At 32.9% G+C, this 19,859-nt stretch overlaps 1 protein-coding gene across 1 annotated transcript; it reads left to right on the forward strand.

Annotated features, from left to right (window-relative positions):
• Nucleotides 1-2,344: 2,344 nt before the first annotated feature.
• Nucleotides 2,345-14,197, forward strand: LOC130623736 (amyloid protein-binding protein 2-like). The gene is made up of 18 exons (XM_057439248.1): nucleotides 2,345-2,515; nucleotides 3,392-3,535; nucleotides 3,626-3,714; nucleotides 3,798-3,967; nucleotides 5,142-5,268; nucleotides 5,570-5,738; nucleotides 6,246-6,302; nucleotides 6,461-6,493; nucleotides 6,675-6,742; nucleotides 7,135-7,240; nucleotides 7,602-7,726; nucleotides 7,860-7,945; nucleotides 8,535-8,640; nucleotides 8,804-8,888; nucleotides 9,570-9,629; nucleotides 11,299-11,404; nucleotides 12,115-12,192; nucleotides 12,879-14,197. The coding sequence occupies exons 1-18, from the start codon at nucleotides 2,483-2,485 to the stop codon at nucleotides 13,058-13,060; spliced, it is 1,824 nt and encodes a 607-aa protein (XP_057295231.1). The 5' UTR covers nucleotides 2,345-2,482; the 3' UTR covers nucleotides 13,061-14,197.
• Nucleotides 14,198-19,859: the final 5,662 nt, after the last annotated feature.

A 19,859-nucleotide genomic window follows, 5' to 3' on the forward strand; every position in this document is an offset into this window, starting at 1 on the left:
TTCCAGGTTTATTTTGTCTTTTGGCTTAGACAAAGTGCTTCTTAGGGTGTCTTTAGAATTAAAAATGCATTTGATCTTGTGTTGCCTTAAAACTCGACGAAGGATCTCGCTAGTACCTGGTACAAAGGGTAGGAATGCTGATGCGATAAATTCCCCTGATGTTTCCTTGTTGTCTCCGTTGCATCTTCGCTTCATTTTATTTTCTCCTTGTGTGATGACTTTATGACTGTATCCATTTGCGATTAATGCATTTCTTACACGTCGAATTTCTTCTTTCCTCTCCTGTTTGTCACTGACTACGCTGTTGGCACGATTCGGCCTACATCGACAAATCAAATTCACTGTTGAGCTTGAACACAAGATCAAATGCATTCTTAATTCTAAAGACACCCTAAGAAGCACTTTGTCTAAACCAAAAGACAAAATAAACCTGGACGAAAAATGCAATGTTGTTTACGAAATCCCGTGTAAAGATTTTGATGCAGTGTACATAGGCCAAACAAAAAGAAAGTTTAAGCAACGAGTACAAGAACATGTGCGCGCAGTGAGAAACGGAGATGTGAAGAAAAACGAAATTGCGGACCACAGCCGGAGCAGAAGTCATCAGTTTAATTGGGATGAGAAGAAAATCATTGACAGAGAATCCAGAACAACGGCCAGGAAGATTAAAGAAACCATCAACAGTGTAGCACGTAACAAACACATAAGCAGCATCTCGTATCAACTTCCTGAGATTTGGTTACCAGCCCTACAGAAGAAGTAGTTACCTACATCTAGGTCCGTAAATGTTAATTACCGTAATTAACTGTAATTATCAGCTCGTTTCTGATTGGTTAATTTTTATGAATGTCGATCCTCTGCAATTATACAAATACATGCTCAACATTATTTTACTTTGCCCGATGATGGGAGAAGAATCTCCCGAAACATCGCCTGCTAAACTATCATGTTCAAGAAATGATAAACTTTCCACAGTAATATGAATACTGAACAGACAAACCGAAATAATATCTTCAATAAAATCCTTACTGACGACGTAATGATCTATTTAAAGCATGTGTGGTTATCTGTGGAAGTGATACAATAACTGTATGTTAAAATTGTAATGGAAATTGATTCAGCTTTGCTGCCATTATTGTACACGACGCTACACTGTATTTGATTGGTTAGTGAAAACTTTCAGTTGATATTAGGAAGGCTAAAAAATTGTTCCAAAATTTAATAACCCGTTCACCCTTTTAAGAAACTGTTTGAGAAAATGCATAGGATATTTTCTTTTGTCAAACTGTTACAAAGAAACTTGGGTTTTTACAATCTTGTTCGGCATACATTAAGAACTAAAATTTTCGGCAGAAAATGTTTCGGCGGAAAAAACTTTTTTTATTTCAGCGGAAAAATTTTTATAAAGATTTATAAAGTCAAAAAATGCATGGGTAAGTCTTTTGAACGAATTTTAACCAATTTTCAAAAGTAATGATTCAGGAAATGACACAAAAAAACCTAAAGCATATACAGGGAACCATAAATTCAATCAAGATCTAAAAAGGGTCTTTAGGATCCCATTTTATAAATAGAGCCTCAGCCAAATGTGAAAATAACGAAAATAATATATATGTTCAAAAACTGCAGCTTTTATTGATTTTCTGATTACCCTATATATAATTTCTATGCACTGGTCCTTATTAAAAAAAAAAAAATAGAAAAACCAAAATTCGGACCGAAAAATTGTCGGACAAAAAAAATTCGAAAGTTTTTACGTCTGAAACGTGTACGTGTGTTTAGCGTCTTTTCTGTTACTTCAGGAGGTAGCTGAAGATAAAATTAAAAAAGGGTAAAAAAGTACGAGTAACTGTCGTGATAAAGTTTTTTTATTTTTAAAGCAAAATGTTTGATATATTTCATATATATTATAGCCGCATGAGGCGTATATAGCGTTTGGTTCACATATTGTGGTGCATGTCAATTTTACTTTAACTACAATTTTCCTCTTTCACTTGCTAACATTTGATGTCCTTTTTGATGTCCTTTTTACCGTGTGTGACTTTAAAGAGCAACCTCGTTCCCAGGGCATTTTGCCTTGTTGAGAAATTACCTTAGCTACATAACTTACTTTTTCAAGCTACAATCGACGATTTTGGTTTTAGCATTTCGGCGATTTACTTAAAATATAATTTTGAACTTGAATAACCTCTTTTTTTTGTTACATTTTATCTCATCCCCCGAAAATATGCAGCAAGTGGGTCGTTAGCGATAAATCAATAAAATTATTGTTTTCGAATATCTTTTGCTAGCGTGTTGTAGTGGTTTCACTCTCTGGGGAACATTTACAACAAAATGTTTTTAAGAAATATGAGGTGCGATAAACCAATGGTATGTCAACAAAAAGAAGCTTGCAAAACACAGGTGCCATGTTCAAAAACTCGTTTTCTGCATAAAATAACTTTCGGTATATCTTTAAATTTGGAGACGCTTTAGCAAAAATATGCTGCAAATGGAAGTTAACGAAGATGCAGAGGTAGACCTTTTTTATCCTATTTATTTTTACTGTTTTCTTTAAACAAGAATTTAATTTTATGCTTTCCTCTAAACGCAAAACTCTCTAGTTAGTTACTCTAGCTAGCCCTAGCTTTATTTGGACTGCTGTGGGTCTGTCCCCCCAACACACAACGCTTTGAAATTCCTTGTTACTCAACCTTTTCTAGCTACACATATATTATATCATAATGTTATGCTACTTTAAAAAGCAATGACAAGGTAACTAGGTTTTAAAATGCTAGCTAGAATTTTTAAGACAGGCTACAATAAAACACAGACAAGGTAGAGTAATACAGCCTGTTGCTGGAAATTTGGAGTGCTGTGAGACTACCCTTGAGCATGTAGTGCTACAAATAACACGATTTCAACAACTTTAGGAGGTGAGGCAGGTAGAAAATTTAGTTTTTTTTTGTTCAAGTACATTCAATCACTCACATCATCTCGAAAGGCAGTTTTAAATGGCAGTAGATTGTAACGGCCAAGTGGTCTTTGTCCCTAAAGAATTTTTTTTCAGAAACCCAGAAAATTTACTGAATAGTATTAGATTGTTCAAAATTATTGACAACTTGTTGGAATTAGAACAGGATTTTTGCTATTCACGTAAAGTCCACATAAGATGTTAAATTATGTCTAATTTTAAGTTAAAAGACTCTTTTTATGCCACTCTGTTATGCAAATATTATTTTTGTTTCTTGGTTTTAAAGCCCATCAACTTAGAAAGGCTTTAGTGTTTGTACATGCCCTACAAATACTAGCCATATATTTCATTTTTTTACATAGAAATAATTTACATCAGTAAATTTTAAATGCATTATATATATTTTATGCTTGACAAATTATTTCCATTTCTTTGAAGGTTACCAACTATGAAAGTAAAAGTGAATTTCGCAATTTAAACTTATACAACTTTGCATTAAAATATGTGGCGAAAAATCTATTTCTGTTTACAAACACAATACACTTAATTCCAGCTCCAAACTTCAGAGATGTTTTAAATAAGGTATGTATGTATATATAGGGTTTATTTAGTCTCAATTTTAATATTTTTATTAGCTATACATAATTTAAATTTTAATTATATATGACCTAGGCTGTGGAGTTCAAACTTTGTCAAAATTTACAGAGGCAAATATCTAATCTTGATTTGTTGGAAAAAGTTTTACAAAATTCCAGTTATTGGTATGTGTTTTTTGTTTTTTAATTATCATATATCTTCTCCTTTTGTATACCCACAATAAATAATTATGTATTTTATCTTGCAGGGGAACTCTTCACAAATGTATTCAAATAATTCTAACCAAAGAAAAAGACTTTGGTTTTTTTCTTGCCAGTCAAAAAGTAACACAGTATTCATTTTTAAAAAATATGGTATCAAATGGAAAAAGAAACAACCAGGATGTTTATCGATATGTACATCAAGCCATTAAGTTAGGTATGTTATATTTATTAACTTTTTTATGTAATAATATGCTAATGTGTATGATTTTTCCTTTGAAACAACTAAATAAAGTAATGTCTGAATCGTTAATTAACAATGTCACAATGCAGCTATTTTAGTTTGACGTTGTACCTTTAAAGTAAGTACAAGGCTAAATAACTAAAAATCGGGTAGAAAAACTGATGAACTGTATATGAATAACTAGGTGGTACCTACAACAAAACTAAAATAATATGAAGCTGGTATAACCAATTTTTTAGGAACCCAAAGATTGACATCATTTAAAACTTAAAACCATGATATCTCCATAAACATCCTTTTAAGTTGACTGGAGCTAATCATACCTTTTACAAGCGAAAAAAAGCTCCTGAAATTTATACAACAAATAAAATACATAAAGCACAAAGTCTGAGTGGATAAAAAATCAATAGCTACATCAACAAACTTCAAAGAACATTTAAAAAACATTTAATTAATATGCTTTTTTATTTCTTTTTCGCTAATTTTCACGATAACACAATAATTTAAATCTGTTATACAAAAAGTAAAAAAAAAGTAAACATTTATTTACCTAAGAAATGACAATTTACATTACTAAAAGAATAAATTAGCAATTAGGAAGGAGACTTTCCCGATAGCCAAGGCTAAACAAAGGAGAAAGCCAGCATTTACAGCACCAACTTTAATAAATATTCTGTATGTACTTCGATTGTGATTAAAGTTAAACGAAGAACCTGCCATTTCAGGTGTAAAGATTAAGAATGGAAAGAAATGCAACTATATTTAGGCACACACACTTGATCCTGCATAGATGGTTGTGTAATAAAAATGCTGTAATTTAATAAGACTTGCACATTCTTGTTTTTGTTAATTTTATGATAAAACTTGATGATGTTCAGGGTTTTACAGTAGAGCATTGGTGAAATAGTACAAAGTTTCAGCTATAAACTGGTGCATTTTTATGAATTTTGAACCTTTATGTTTTTCACTAATTTATGAATGTGCTTGTGAGTGACACTTTAGATAAAAAAAAATATAGTTGAAACAAGAAACAGAGAAAAAAATCAACTTATATTTACCTTACTGCATTTTTTTTCTACTTTTAATGCAAGGGGATGTGTACTTTTTATATATTTGTTGATATATACATCAATATTTTATCTTTCAGCTTCTTTCTTTTGTGAATGTGGCATGTATAGTTGTGCAGAAATGATATACACCTGCATTGATGTTGTTGATTTAAATGGAAATATGAATAATGAGCAGATGCTGATTGCATTTGAAGTTTCGTTAAGGTGAAATGCGTTATCCTATTTTTCTGTGATATTTGATCTTCCTGTGCAGTTTCTCTCTTTTTTGTTAAACATAAAAAACAGTGCTGTCATATTTCTTTATCATTTGACATAGTGTATTGGTTAAATAAGATGGTACATGGAGTTCCAACTGTTACAAATACTATGCAAAACATCAACAAAATAATGATGACGTTTCTAATAACATTGTTTTTAAATGCAGCTTTATTAAAAAGTATAATGTACATAAATGGTTTTTTTTAACTCAGGAAAGTTTGTTATTTTTATATTTCTTACATTTTAGAATGGCATACACATCTACGCTAGATTGTAAATTTGACGATGCCAACAAATCAATAATAAATGCCTCTGTTTTGTTGACATACCTTCAAAATGCTCAGTTTAAGCCAAATTGTGCATTGTTTTATACCATTTGCAGTATGTATATGTTCTCAATATCACAATATGACAAGGTAATTTTATTGCTTTTTAAAATAACCATTACTTTACATCCTATATGGCAGAGTAACTTTAAAATTTTTGCCTTAATTAATTGCTTCTAACTGGAATTCCCAAGCAATACAATATTTACCTGGACAATGTATACACATAATAAGAACTAAATACTGTTAATTCGACCTTAGTGGCGTATCTCGTGTTTTCAGTAAGATATAGCTAATGTAACATGTATCAATCTACTTTTGAATATGATTAGAATAATTTTTCTGGGTGTTTATTTTTTACAAGGCATGTGTATAGGTGAAATAATGCTAGCCAATTGTAATATATATTATTTGCCTTTCTTATTGTTAATTTTAAAACCTTTCCAAGACTTGTTATGCATTATAGCAACTGTGGGTGCAAAGAAATTTTGAGTCTAGCCTTTTTTTACTTAAACTGAACCACTATTTTGATTACTACAATGTTTACTGCATTAATTTTTAGTGTTTGTAAATATATTGATAATTCTGTTATTTTAGGCATACAATTTAGCTATACAGGCTGTTCAAGAGCTGGACTCCAGACTGTCTCCTAAGGTATAAAGACCACATTATTACAAAAAAGTCAATTGTAATTCTCAAGACAACAGCACATCAATTTTATAATTGTTAATTTCCCGTTATTAAAAGGTATACTTACTCATTTTCCTGTATTGCCAATCATCCCTTTATCATTTTTTTTAATTATATTTTAGGTCATTGTTGATACTCTTAGGCAAGCATGTAAGGTATGAAACATACAAATTACTGCTGTTTTGTCATATAGAAAAGCAATAGTTTTTGTTCTACGATTATTCTGTTATAAACCTGTTGTTTACTGATTCTCTGTTTGTTTTATTGCATCAAAGGTTGCACATTACCCATTTTTTTATGAATACTTTAGTTTAAATGTTTTTATTTTACCTTCAGGCCTGTATTATAAAGCGTTACTTTCCTCAAGCTTGTGTTTATGCGAAAGAGGCTGTCAGACTTGCAAAGTAAGTGACACTGGTATGAACTGTCATACTATTTTTTGTCTAAGTTTTTGTTAAGGGAGATTAATTAATAAAAAAAATGAAATTATGACTGTTAAGAAAATGAATAATGGCCATGAAAATGCATATAAATGCAGTACAGTGCTTGTGTTAGATTGATTGTGGTAAAGAAAATAATTTTTAATATTGTGTTGTATTTATTAAAGAATCTAAAGGCAGATATTTACACTGTGCTCGTGAATCTATTATCGCATATATTAGAACTTTTTGACTTTTTTTTAGAATGATCGAATATTTTGATTTAAGTGCTTACTTTGTGTATTTTAAATTAAATTTAAAAATCCAATTCTGCTTTACCTAAAATATCAGAATAAAAGTTTCTCTGTTTTATTTAGACATTGGTATGGTATAAAACATCCCAAGTATGCTGATACCTTGTCTGATTATGGTTTTTATTTGTTAAGTGTAGACTCTGTCAGTAATGGCGTCAAGTATTACCAAGTAAGTCATGTTTTTTTACCTTGGTGATTTTCCAAAATGGATTTTGACGATTTGTTTTAATGTTGAGTAAACAATATTCAAGTCTAGGTGTGCACTTGTTAATCTTAAGCACATCTTTTATTTACCTGTTTGCTGCTCTGAAAGAAGTTAGCTCTTGATGTGTGGCTTAGTTTAAAAATGCACGAGGCAATATATTCACAATATTTTTATATTTTTTAAATAAATAAAAAGACATTTTAAGTTTTGTCAAAATAAATTTTTTAAAAAACGACCTACTTGAAGAAAACTTTATGAGAATTTACGCTCCACATCCATAACACTGGATGGCTTCTGTTCCAATGCATGAAATTTTATCTCATAGAATGCTTTGGAGATTCGTACAGAACTATTCGGCGAAAACAATATTATTACTGCAATCACACATGAAGACCTAGCATATGCTGTCTATGTTCGAGATTACAGTCAGGGCAATTTTCATGAAGCAAGGTAGTTATGTGTGGATTATCACCCCAAATTTACCAAGAATTCTTTTTTTCATTAGTAGTTACATTTAGAGTGACTTGTTTGAAAAGGTACTGCATGTTTAAGTTTATTGAAATTCTCTCTCAATTTATTTTAGGAGCCATGCAGAGCAAGGACTTCGTGTTCTCACCACGCTCCTACCGAAAGATCATCTTCTACTCTCTTCTTCAAAACGAGTACAAGGTATGCTCATTCTCATTATTGCTGTTACAATCTAGTGCGTCCACACAACCAAAGAAGTGGATATTTCGCACCCTAATGGTTGTACTGTATTTGCTAATTATTGTTTTGTTCAACACTGTCTATTTCCTCTAATTATATGTATACAGATTTACAGTATTTTTATCAAAAGTTTAGTCGAAGGTAACATTTACTTCATAAGCAATGGATTTCGATATTGCGTAAAATAATTGTAAACGTTTTTATTTCTATCAAGTTGAAAACAATTTTTACAGCATGCAGTTAATATCTCATTGACGGTGATAGGTTTAACTCAAGTGATAGGAAACCTTTTTTTCAGACAGGTTTTCTTAAATTATTAATCTTTTATCTTAAGCCCCTGAAGAAAAAAAATAACAAATCACACAAGTTTTTTATCAGCATGCATCTAGTTGTTTCTTGTTTAAGGTGAATAACAATACGGCTTTGCTTGTTTCATTTGGGAACTGTTTTGTGTACATAAGCGCGTAGTACTTATTACTCACACTTTGTAAGAACACATTATGAAAACACTTGCCGTATGCAATATTAAACTGTTATGTTATTCTTTTAGCATTGATCTTAGAAGAAGTTGCCATTGATACTGGAGACGAAGCTGAGGAGAAACGGCTTTTAAATTGCGCTGAAGAATTACATATAGATTCTCTTCGATTAGCCAGGTTTTTATATTTTTATACTATTGTCATTGTAGTAGGTAGAATTCCCTATGGCGAAGTGAAGTTTGTGTTTGTTGGCGAATCAGTAACCAATGTTGGAATACAGCTTGTCTTGTGTAACGTGTGAGGTGTAAGCCTTTAAAATCTACCTTTTTTTATTCTTCAGGAAAACATTTGGTGAAAGCAATGTCCAAACAGCGAAACATTATGGGAATTTGGGACGATTATATCAGAGTATGAAAAAATATAAGGTAAGTGTTTGCATTTGTGCGCTGGGAGAAAAAAACAATTCCTGTTTATGATGCTAGACGAGCATTATCATAGAATCGTGAAAGTATATTGTGGGTGTAAAATCGGATTTTTGAAAAAATATTTGCAAAAAAATCTGTAAGAGTAGGAAATACTGCTTAATATTGCTTAAAAAGAGCTTATAAAGTTTTTCACAATTCTTTGAGAAAAATATACGGCAAACATATTTGGCGTCTGGTTCATCTTTAACAATTTTTATTTTTTATTTCGTATATCAAACACAATATCGTAAAGTTTTGCATATCCAAAATTTTGATATTTAAATTTTAAGTGAAAAAGCTTGAGCATACTCCTAAAATTTTTGAATTTGTTTTTTTTTTGAAATCTGGACAAATTAGATTTTCCTTATGTCTTTAGTCATAAATATCTTTAGTTAAAAATACGGTTTATAAAGGAAGATTCACTTTTGCAATATCTGAAAAAAATGAAAGTTTTCAATTACATTACTAGCCAAATACCAAGTCTAATTTGACTGGGAGAATATGGACAATACAGGTTTTGATAGATCAGCATTCGGCAAATAAAATATTTATCTCGCCTAAATTTTTATTTTAGATTTTAGAATTTTTTTAGTTAATATTTTTGGGTCTGACGTTGTATTGATAGAGGAAGACGTTTTTTAGGACGCAGAAATCAATCATTTGAAAGCCATCGAAATCAAAGAGAATCTTTTAGGCGCAGAGGTACATCTACTTTTTATACATTTTAAATCTCAGTTAGATATATTGGATTGCTAATGATTTTCATCATCATCATCATCATTCTCGGCTTAACGTCCGTTTTCCATGCTAGCATGGGTTGGACGGGGTATATTAATGACCCTCTTGTATCAAGTCTGCCCTTGTAACCTCCTGCCAAGTCTTTCTCGGCCTGCCTCTGGGCTTTGCCCCAGGAACTATCTAGTCTCTACACTTACTTACCCAATTATCCTCCTCCATTCTTTCGAAGTGCCCCAGCCAATTCAATCTTCATATCTGGATAAAATCTTTAACTCTACGGAGACTTAGCCTGCTTCTTAGCTCATCTGAACTCTTTCTGTCTCTTAAACTGGCGTTACACATCCACCTAATCATTCTCATATCATTCCTATCTAAACGGTCAAGATCTTCCTGCTTCACTGCCCATGTCTCACTACCGTACAACATAACACTTCTTACACAGGCCTCATACAACCTACCTTTTACCTCAATTGACAGGACTCTGCTAGTCAACAAAGGAAGTAACTCTCTGAACAGTTTCCAAGCAGAACCTATCCTGCAAGTAACACTTCTACCAACACCCCCTTCACTGCCCAACATATCACCTAAGTAACAGAAGTTCTCAACTATCTCTTACGAGCCACTGTTGTACATCATTGAAGCTGGAAATACTTCATTCTCTATAATCTCACCTTTGCAACGCTTGCATACAAACTGTATGTCAGCTCTTAACCTTCCACTAATACTACTTCTTATGTACCCAATGCTTGCAAGTCTGACAAAAAATATCATTTTCCCTAACTTTATCCCGCCCTTATACATGAAGCGTGGTCATGGTTTGTTGGCATAGGTATTCTCTACTTCTGCAATGTCGAAAAAAACGTCCCTTATTATTGTCGCAAAAAACATTTTTGTATGTCGCAAAAAACTTTAACTTATAACTAAGAACAAGCTGAGGCCTAATTAAACTTTACAGACCTCTGTCAAATGACGAAAGCTTTGTAGTGTATTGAAATGACTGCGGCTGGTGAGTCGAGAATTTATTACGTATAGGAATCTGAGTTGGGCACTTTAATATGTAAATAAATAAATAAACCATGCCCATATTTCCATACCTTAAAGGAGCTACGGAACGGTTGTTGTTTTCGACTTTAGTTACACGAACGTCGAGCTGCTGGCGGTGAAAAACAAAAATGGCTATTTTCCAGCATGTATGTAATTTACAGACTCGAACATATAGATATATCTAGAATTTTTTATCTTCTCCAGCCTTGGTAATGTTTTCATCCAGAATGAGTCTTGCTGAAATATTTCTTTGTAATATACTTTTCAAAAAAAAAATTAAACCAGCAAGCATAGTGGACTGTTCATTGCGCAAAACGCGTTTGCCGGATTTTTAATACGTGCGCGGGATATACGGAATGTGAGCAGTTTAACCGGTTCGTAGCCCCTTTAATACTATTAGAATGTTGTAAAAAAATCATGCCGTTTACATTAAAAGATCTCTTTGCCAAAAAAGAAGCATTGTTGTATTTGATTATCTACTCTGAATAGATATTAAGCTGGCGTTTGGCAACGGTCTTCCTTTACGTAACAACATTCCAAGATTTTGAATCCAATTTTAAAATCTACAATCCCATTTGTCTTTATATAGGATTACGAAGTTGCTTTGTCTATCGGTCATCTTGCATCATTGTACAACTATGATATGGAAAAGTATGACCAAGCTGAGGGACTTTATTTGAGATCTATAGCAATAGGTATGTTGATCAGATTTGTCCTTATTTACCAAAAGGTAAGGATCGTTGAGTCAAAATTTTAGTCACGAATTTTAGTCATTTTCGCCAAGTTAATTAAATATCACAAAAATTTTTAATCGCGAAAATAGAAACCACGAAGTTATGGATTACTTCTTATCATCATTTTCATTTATTTTGAGAAATTAGGTTTTAAATACCAATGCACACGTAATGTCTGAATTTTCAGAAATTTACCTGTAAAGCAAAAAAAAAAAAAAAACACAAAAAAACATCGGTTTATTTTATATTTTCAACCAATTAACTACCAATATTTTTCATTTGCTTTATAAACAAGGGAAATCGAATCCCGCTCACTGCTTGGCAGTAAGTTAGTGATGAACAAAGTAGTTCTTTTTCAATGTGACTTACACGCATTATACTCGCCCGTCATGATCAGAGGTCTGATCGGGGTGAAGCATTCTCTGTTGAGAATGAAATACGAATGTGCTATGATAAATATTCACCTATATGTAAGGCAAAGTTAGTTTGTACAATGTCATGGATACTGTTTTCTTTTTCCTGTTGTTGTTTTAAGTCCCACTCTAACGCACTATTTAAGTGTTGTCAACTTAATTTGAATTATAAGCTGGCCGTCTATTTGTAGGGAAACGAATTAGTTAAATCCCCCTTTTCACAGACTAAGTTACCAGTGAATTATTATGACTTTTTAGGTCGCAAGTTATTTGGTGGATGGTATAGTGGGCTGGAGTATGATTACAGAGGTTTAGTTCATTTGTACGCAAATACTGGTAAGTTGTATTCCAACGTGAATCTTTTTTTATTTTACTTTATTTTTATTGTGAAATGAAATAGGAAGTCAGAGTCAAAACAACTTGAAGTGTCAAGTTTTACAAAAAATTGCTTAAAAATACTCAGTTGTCAACCATCTAGTTATGTTTATGGTATTACTATGAATTTCTAACCATTTTTCAAATTCTTTAATACTTTTTATTTTTACTCAAAAGTGAAGTGTTTGTTCTAACGCATTCCTCTTCATACCAATGTTTTATTTGACATATACCTTGTTATTTCTACTTTTGTGTATCTCGGTATTTTTGTACCTTGAACTTTGCGGATTTCGCGAAAAAGATTTCCGCGAGTTAAAACCGAAAGCTATATTTCGTGGAAGAAAGGTTTGCGAATGGAGGCTATAAAAAATCTTCCGAACAGCAATTGTGGGCATTCTGAAAGTTAGAGAGCATTTTTAGGCTTTAGCAAATTTCTTTCGGAAAATTAATTAATCAATTAATTTCCGCGAACGAGCATTTTTAATCCATTTCGAGAAAGAAATATTTGAATCGGAAAGTATTGGTAAATTTATTTTTGCGAATGAGGGCAAAATTCGTAATAATTTTTTTTTACCAAATTTTCTTCCATACTGGTTTGTGTTGTGAAGATATTTTCCTTTCTTTTAATATTTTATGTCTTATTGCAGGAAATTTCAACCAAATGTCGTCGTTTCAAATGAAGTTAGCCGAATGGAAAGACGAGCGCGAGGACGTCCTATCGTCACGTCACGTCGACGTTGATTTGAACTTTGATTGCGAACCTTCTGTAGAACAAGTGCTAAGTTCAATCAAAGCAAACGCAAACTCCAAACAACCATGTGGAAGCTAATTCAATGTCAAGGTGGTATGCAGTCTAATAACACCCGTTTACTTGCCGACGTTTTGGAAAAAGCCCGATACGCCCTGTGGTGAGAAGCGTTTTTCTGCAATACAATTAATTGCCGTTGAATTTCGCGCCCTTGGCGTAAAATATGAAATATGCGGTATTTTATTATCGCAATAAGTATAAGAGTTTTTTAAACGTAGTCTTGTTTGACCTAACGTTCAAAACTTTTATGAAAGTCAATTTGCAACTATTGGCTCATTCTAAGGCTAATTACCCAAATTTTTGACTGCTTTCAAGAGGACGTGGCGGTAGCGGAATAATTGAGAAGCCTTTTGCCGGTTAAGCCTAGTCTACACCATGAATATACAAAAAGAGCAGAACTATTATAGCACGCTAGTACACTGTCCATTAAATTACTTTCTTCCTAACTAAATTAAAATAATTTACAGATATTGTTGTTAGACATGACTTTCCATCCAAATAAAATAAAATAAATTTTTCTTAGGGTTTTGAGTGTACACGTGACCTTCTCTATATACACACCTTTAGAAAAACGTTCGAAAAAATGTGTCGTCTCCTATAATTTTTAAACAAAGTTAAATACTGCATAGTTCAGGAGGATTAATATTAGCTAAAACAGGAGGAAAATCTGTTTGGAAACCATTTCGATACCTGTGTCAACGAACAATTTTACAGTCAGAATTTTTATTTAAAAATTTATATAATTAAATATTGTATATATTAGCTATTTAGATTTCTTTGTATATACGCATTATTCTCTCTTTAAATTACAATCTATAGCATAAAGTTTATCGTAACATATGTTCTGTTTATATACGTACTATATAAGGTGTTGCATATATTTTGTGTTTTGCAGTACACTTTGATAGTAAACTGTTAAATATATATAGTATAGATAACGTACGGCATATATATACGCTGTGCTTGTAACTATACATATATCGGTTGTGTAAAGATCACGTATACACACTCTGTATAAAATCAGGTATATATAATACTGTATATATATACGGCTTGCGACTATATAGGTGTGTATATTACATGTGCGTCTATCTAGTACATATGTATCATTTAGTTTTGTAAAGATATGTTTATAATAAAACTTGCAGTATCAAAGAACGAACTTTTAAATTGTTCCCTAAAGTTTTTAATTTTGTGATGAATTACCATGACAGACAAAATGACTTTGCCATTTTCAACTTTTAGAAGGACCCTTTTTTAATCAGCAATAGACTTGACACGTTAATATTTATGGCAAAAAGTTATTGATAAAGAAAATCGGAAAGAAATTTGACAAAACATTGACTCAGTAAATTAAATTTTTTTTTCAGGAACCTTTTTGTTTTAAGAAAAATGACGCGAATTTCTTTCTTCGTAAAATAGCAAAATACGTTTACAGGCCATGCTCTGTTTTCGCAATAAAGAATTGGACAGGATGCAACAAAGAATAAACTTTCTAGAAAAAATTTTAGCATGTTCAAAGAGATGCTTAGAAATACAAAAATAGAGACGTTTTTTCAAATATTTATGCACACGATTGTAACTTCGACTAAAATTCGCGACAGTATTTTAGCCATGCAAGGATTTTGTTAAGTTTGTAATCTCCCACCAATTTCTGTCAATTGTTTTATTTCCCAACCACTTCAAAGGAAAAAGCTCTTCAAGTGTAGGAATATACGTTCCATCGCCAGCTAAAAAAAAATGCGTGCATAAATAACACACTCGTTCCAAGCGCCTTTTTTTCATATCGATGTCGGAAAAAATAGAAAATGCCCTAGTAACGAGGTTCTTATACCTATTCTCTTATGCAAGGTGTTGTCGTTGGTAATTTTATAGGGTCCTTATAAAAGTTATCCTTCAGTTGTATCACGTGGTGTTTTCTTAGTGTCCTAGGCTTTATTGAAGATGATAATAATGCTATGCTGTACAAAAACACAAAATGTCAGGGCCATGCTAAAACCCAGACTAGCGTATGATACTATAAAGAATTGTGGCAGGGGCAAGGCTCACAATTTAAAATAGTCATTCGTTTGGCTTTCAAAACTTCAGACCTTTTTAATATTTTTTTCTTCAAAATTCTGGTCTAAAAGCCACAATTATGATCGTAACAGTTCAATGATGCCGCATGTTTTTTGTGCTGCTAATAGTCTAACAATATGTTTGCAAAATTTGGATACATTTCCCTTTTTAGTTGTTTCTCCTAGACGAATCTGCAGGGCGACAAAACTCACGGCATAAATTTCTTTGAGCATATTTGTCTCTTTTATAATCGCTGTCGTCCGTCTGTTTGTCTGTCTGTTACGATAACACGAAAGGAGAAATTTAAAGGACGGTCAACCCCGTGGATTTTTCCACGGGTTGAACACTGTTCTCGATAATAATATCCGTCGTCTGTCTGTTTGTTACGAAAAAACGAATTGCGGTATATAAAGGGCGGGCGACCCTGTGATTTTTTCCACGGGTTGAAGACTGTTCTCGATAATAATATCCGTCGTCTGTCTGTTTGTTACGAAAAAACGAATTGCGATATATAAAGGGCGGGCGACCCTGTGGTTTTTTTTACAGGTTGACGACTATTTTATATAATAATAGCCATCGTCTGTCCGTTTATCTGTCTGTTTCGAAAACACGAAATATGAAATATAAAGGACGCCTGTTTGTCTCTTCGCAAATACCATCGCAAGTAATGAGAAACGCGCAATGTTTTCATAATAATATTCCAAGATCACTTGAAACGACCAATTTGAAAATTTAAACGCAGTCCACATTGAAAAAAATGTAGCACTTACAACAACACGTAGAGTATGGGTAATAGCGCTACCATTTTAGTTTTTACCTTCTGTATGGTAAATAAATAGATATAGAAAAAATATTAATAGCAATAAAAAATTAACGTACGTATGCTTTTTAACTGTGCTCTTACATGCTCTTGAAAATCTCCTCTATTGGGAGGAGGAGAATACCTCGCCACGATGAACGATTGCTTTGTGGAGTCATCAAATGATGTACCAATGCCTATATATTTCACAGTATTCCAAACAAGAGCTGTGAAAGTTCCGGATAGGTAATTTTTCATTTCCTGGTTATGACCAAAGGAGTATTGTTTGATCGTTTCATACCTATATAGTGATTTAATGACTTGTGATGGTTTTATACGTTTTTGCCCGACTATTCTACATGAATGTCTGCTTGTTCCACAAAGACAGCTCTTAAATGTTGAAGCTTTCATTTGGGCTACCTAATCCTCGCATTTAACTTGGTAACTGAACCATTTTTTTTACCTAATTTTTACAAAAGCCGTTTTTGAGACTAGTATTACAAAAATAGTTGTTATTCGTGATTTTATAAAATTCATAATTTGGATTTCAACTCACCATCGAATCACAGCCACGCAGATATCGGTGGCATTAAGCACGCCATAACTTTTGTACAAGTTGTCTGAATAGTTTCTAGATGAATTATCATGGATTAATCTTCTTTGCCTGGCTAGATATATTGACCATCTGCGAGCACCTTCTGCTAAGTCTTCATCCCATTCACATTCAGGTACGCCATGCAAGGCGCGAACGTAATTGTGGGCGTACAAAGCGGCCACTAAAAATAACAGAACAGAACACGGTGATAGCTGAAATCTTATTGGCGGATAAACTATCTTGTCAAATTTAGCAGTTTTTAACGAGGAAGGGGGAGGTGTCGATGAAAGGCAAAAAGTCCCGGAAAGGAGGTTGGTCCCACTTACCAGGGACGGCACGAAATTATCTTAGGACAAACTTTTTTTAAATAAAAACAGAGTTGTTTTTGGTATGATTTTTCATAAGAGCGGAATCTTGGTAAACGTCCCGTCCCGGCAATCGTCCTTTCCCGCCTCTCATATAAACAGCAGCTTACTTTGAAAGAAGAGAGAAACTTCTTTTAAAGCTTTCATATGGCCATTTAAAAATCTTAACTTGAGATTTTTACTTCTGTTTGTTTCCATCCTATTTTATATTTTAATGGTATTTGCGCAATATGCAAAAACCTTTTAAGAAAGGCTAAACTGTTCTTAACGTGACCTTGCAACAAAACGAAATACCAAGCTATTTCCTATGTCACAAAATCAGGTATCGTTCGTATATTACAGGTTTTAATGGCGATGTGAAAATGTATTTAACACGTTTTGTTTTGAAGGCTGTCTCTTTTTTAGAAAATTTTAGATATTCAAAAAGATGTACGCCTGATAGTTATGACAGTGTCTTGCAAAACTGTTAGCAAAATATTATTTACTTGCAATAAATAAAAAATATGTAACCCTAAAAAAAATAGAAAAAACAAACAAATAAAGAAGTGTACAAAAATTATGCACACCCTTGTTTTCGTATGTGATGATATTAGGAAACTCAGTTTTAATATAGATGTCGTCTTCATTAAACACATCGTTCGGCTGATCTGTAGCATTTTGGTCCTTGGTTATATTATCTCTAACGTAGATTGGCCGGTCTGTAAAAGTTCCATAATGGGGTACGTTATCTTTAACGTAGGTTGGCTGGTCCGTAGAATGTACATCCTTGTTTAAGTCATGCGTAGCGTAGATTATCTGGTCTGTTGAATTTTCACCCTGAGCGAAGTTACCACAGCATATTATTTCAACCAAATGCAAAAAGTATTGGAACTGAAAGTACTTCATTTGAATTCACAATAAAAATAAATCTTGGTGCACAAGCAGACGTGCATAGTGTAACAGTTTTACTACTATGCTTAGCCTTTCTTTTGTTAGAGTTATTCATGCTCAAGTGAGTTTTCAGGATTTCTCTTCCTTTTTTAGAAACATATGCTCAATTTTTCTGCCTCTTAAATTCCCTTTTGGTACTGCATGAATGATTTATGTGATAGCCATATAGCACATACATAACATGTTTTAAATGTTCGCCCAAAAGCAAGACAAAGAAGTACATCTTGTGTTAAAATAATTTTATTTGAACTATAGAAATCACGAAAGTTTTGTTTGGTTTGTGAAACGACGAGAAATATCTTTGCAGTTGGTCCGCTGAGTTAGATTGCTTAGTCGAGATCTTGATATAGGTTACAATAGGCAGGTTCTGGCGCACCTCATACTTGTGAGCATCGTTAAATCCACCACTCAAAAACACTCCACCTCTCTTGAATATCTGTACATAGTTACGAACTTCGTGCGTACATCAGTGTCCTTTGTAGGGGTACCACTTACAAATGTGCGCCAGAACCAGCTGGCGCTAACAATCTTTAAGTTTAGTTTATTTAGTAAATGGCAACGTTAAAATGATCAGGAAAAACGTTTTACCCTACTTAGTCTCGCTTCATATAAACATCCCCTAATTTTTTTTTTGCTGAAAATTCCACTTGTTCATTAGAGCAACGCATGCCTTCGACTGTCAAGACACTAAGATAACAAACAGTTATTGGTAGATATTAAAAGCAGAAAAACACACCACATAATGCGGTAGAGTCTTTCTTGGTAAAACAAGAAACAAGATGCAGAAGCTGCATTAACTATATTGTTATTAAAAAGGTGCAACTAAAATACATTCACAATAGTGACACACCCAATTTTGTTGTTTAATTTACATTTGGGAAAACCAAAGTGGTGTAATGCTACTTAGTCTGCGACCGCAAACCATGCTAGGTTTTAAAGCCTCCTAAATGACTCTAGTGAGTTGCTAAAAGAACATTTTGAACACAATTAAAACTTAAGACGTCTAGATGTAGTCACTAAGTTTGCGCAAATTTAAAGCAGCTAAATGGGGCGAGCAGCGATATTTTTAAAAATTTTTTGAGGAAACAATTTTAAAAATGTGATGGTTAATGGTACACACGCTTTTTTATAAGGATATCAAAATTCAAGCCTGGCCTGGTCATTATATTATTTCTCTATTGTTTTTTATTTATCTTTATTTTTCTAAATAATAGGCCAAATTTTTAACCTGAAATACCAGCAAACAAACCAGATTTTTATAAAAGCGTGATACATTATAACCAAAATAAACAAAGCGGCAGCGGTGGTTATCCGCACGACTATTAAGGCTTGCTAAAAAAAGCAAAACGACGAAAAAGGTTGGGTAGGAAAACTTTCAAATAAAGTGAGAGTAGTGTACATCTACTTGCATTTTCTTTTATAAGAACATGCTTTATAAGAATATCAGGCTGGAATTTTTGGTTAATTACAATTGGTCTATTGTTTAAACAACAGAGAAATAAGAATAATGACCAGCCTGGTTAGAATTTTGATATTCTTATACAAAAAGCATGTTATAGATTTCAAATTAAATATATACCGCGAGTTGATTACTTCGTCTATGCCTAACGCAACTGGTATCAATGAGCTGGATGTTGTGTTCAGTATTTTGAAGAAAAAATTAACATTTTCAATCGCCTATTTTTTATGAGCAAAAATTGCATGAGTTTTGCTTTGCTCATAAACTAAAGAAAAGTCCCCGAACCTCCCCACCTCCCACAACCCCCTCCTTTACCTTTGGTAAAAAGCGTATTTTTAATCTTTTCTCATCATACGTCTTTTCCCTTTGAAGTTTACCGCGTTGTGATAAATAATATCATACTACGAAGATCGAAATTATTTGCAACAGTTGTAAAAAAATAATGTTTTGTATTGATTAACACACCAGCCTAGAAGATAAAAGACCGAAAAACATAAAGGTTAGCAACTTCAAGTAATTATTAAATATTCACAAGTTGGTTCTGTCACTATAGCCAAGCTGGTTAGCGCGTTGCATTTAGATGCAATGTTCTACTACAGTGCTGGTTCGATTCT

Source organism: Hydractinia symbiolongicarpus, chromosome 13 (genome assembly GCF_029227915.1).
Source record: "Hydractinia symbiolongicarpus strain clone_291-10 chromosome 13, HSymV2.1, whole genome shotgun sequence".
Taxonomy (NCBI): domain Eukaryota; kingdom Metazoa; phylum Cnidaria; class Hydrozoa; order Anthoathecata; family Hydractiniidae; genus Hydractinia; species Hydractinia symbiolongicarpus.

Excerpts from the sequence above, each read along its gene's own strand:
- LOC130623736 (XM_057439248.1), top strand. The coding sequence starts at position 2,483 with ATGCTGCAAATGGAAGTTAACGAAGATGCAGAG. Across the intron at positions 8,889-9,569 it reads AGAGTATGAAAAAATATAAG|GACGCAGAAATCAATCATTT; the intron begins GTAAGTGTTTGC and ends GACGTTTTTTAG. Across the intron at positions 11,405-12,114 it reads TTTGAGATCTATAGCAATAG|GTCGCAAGTTATTTGGTGGA; the intron begins GTATGTTGATCA and ends ATGACTTTTTAG.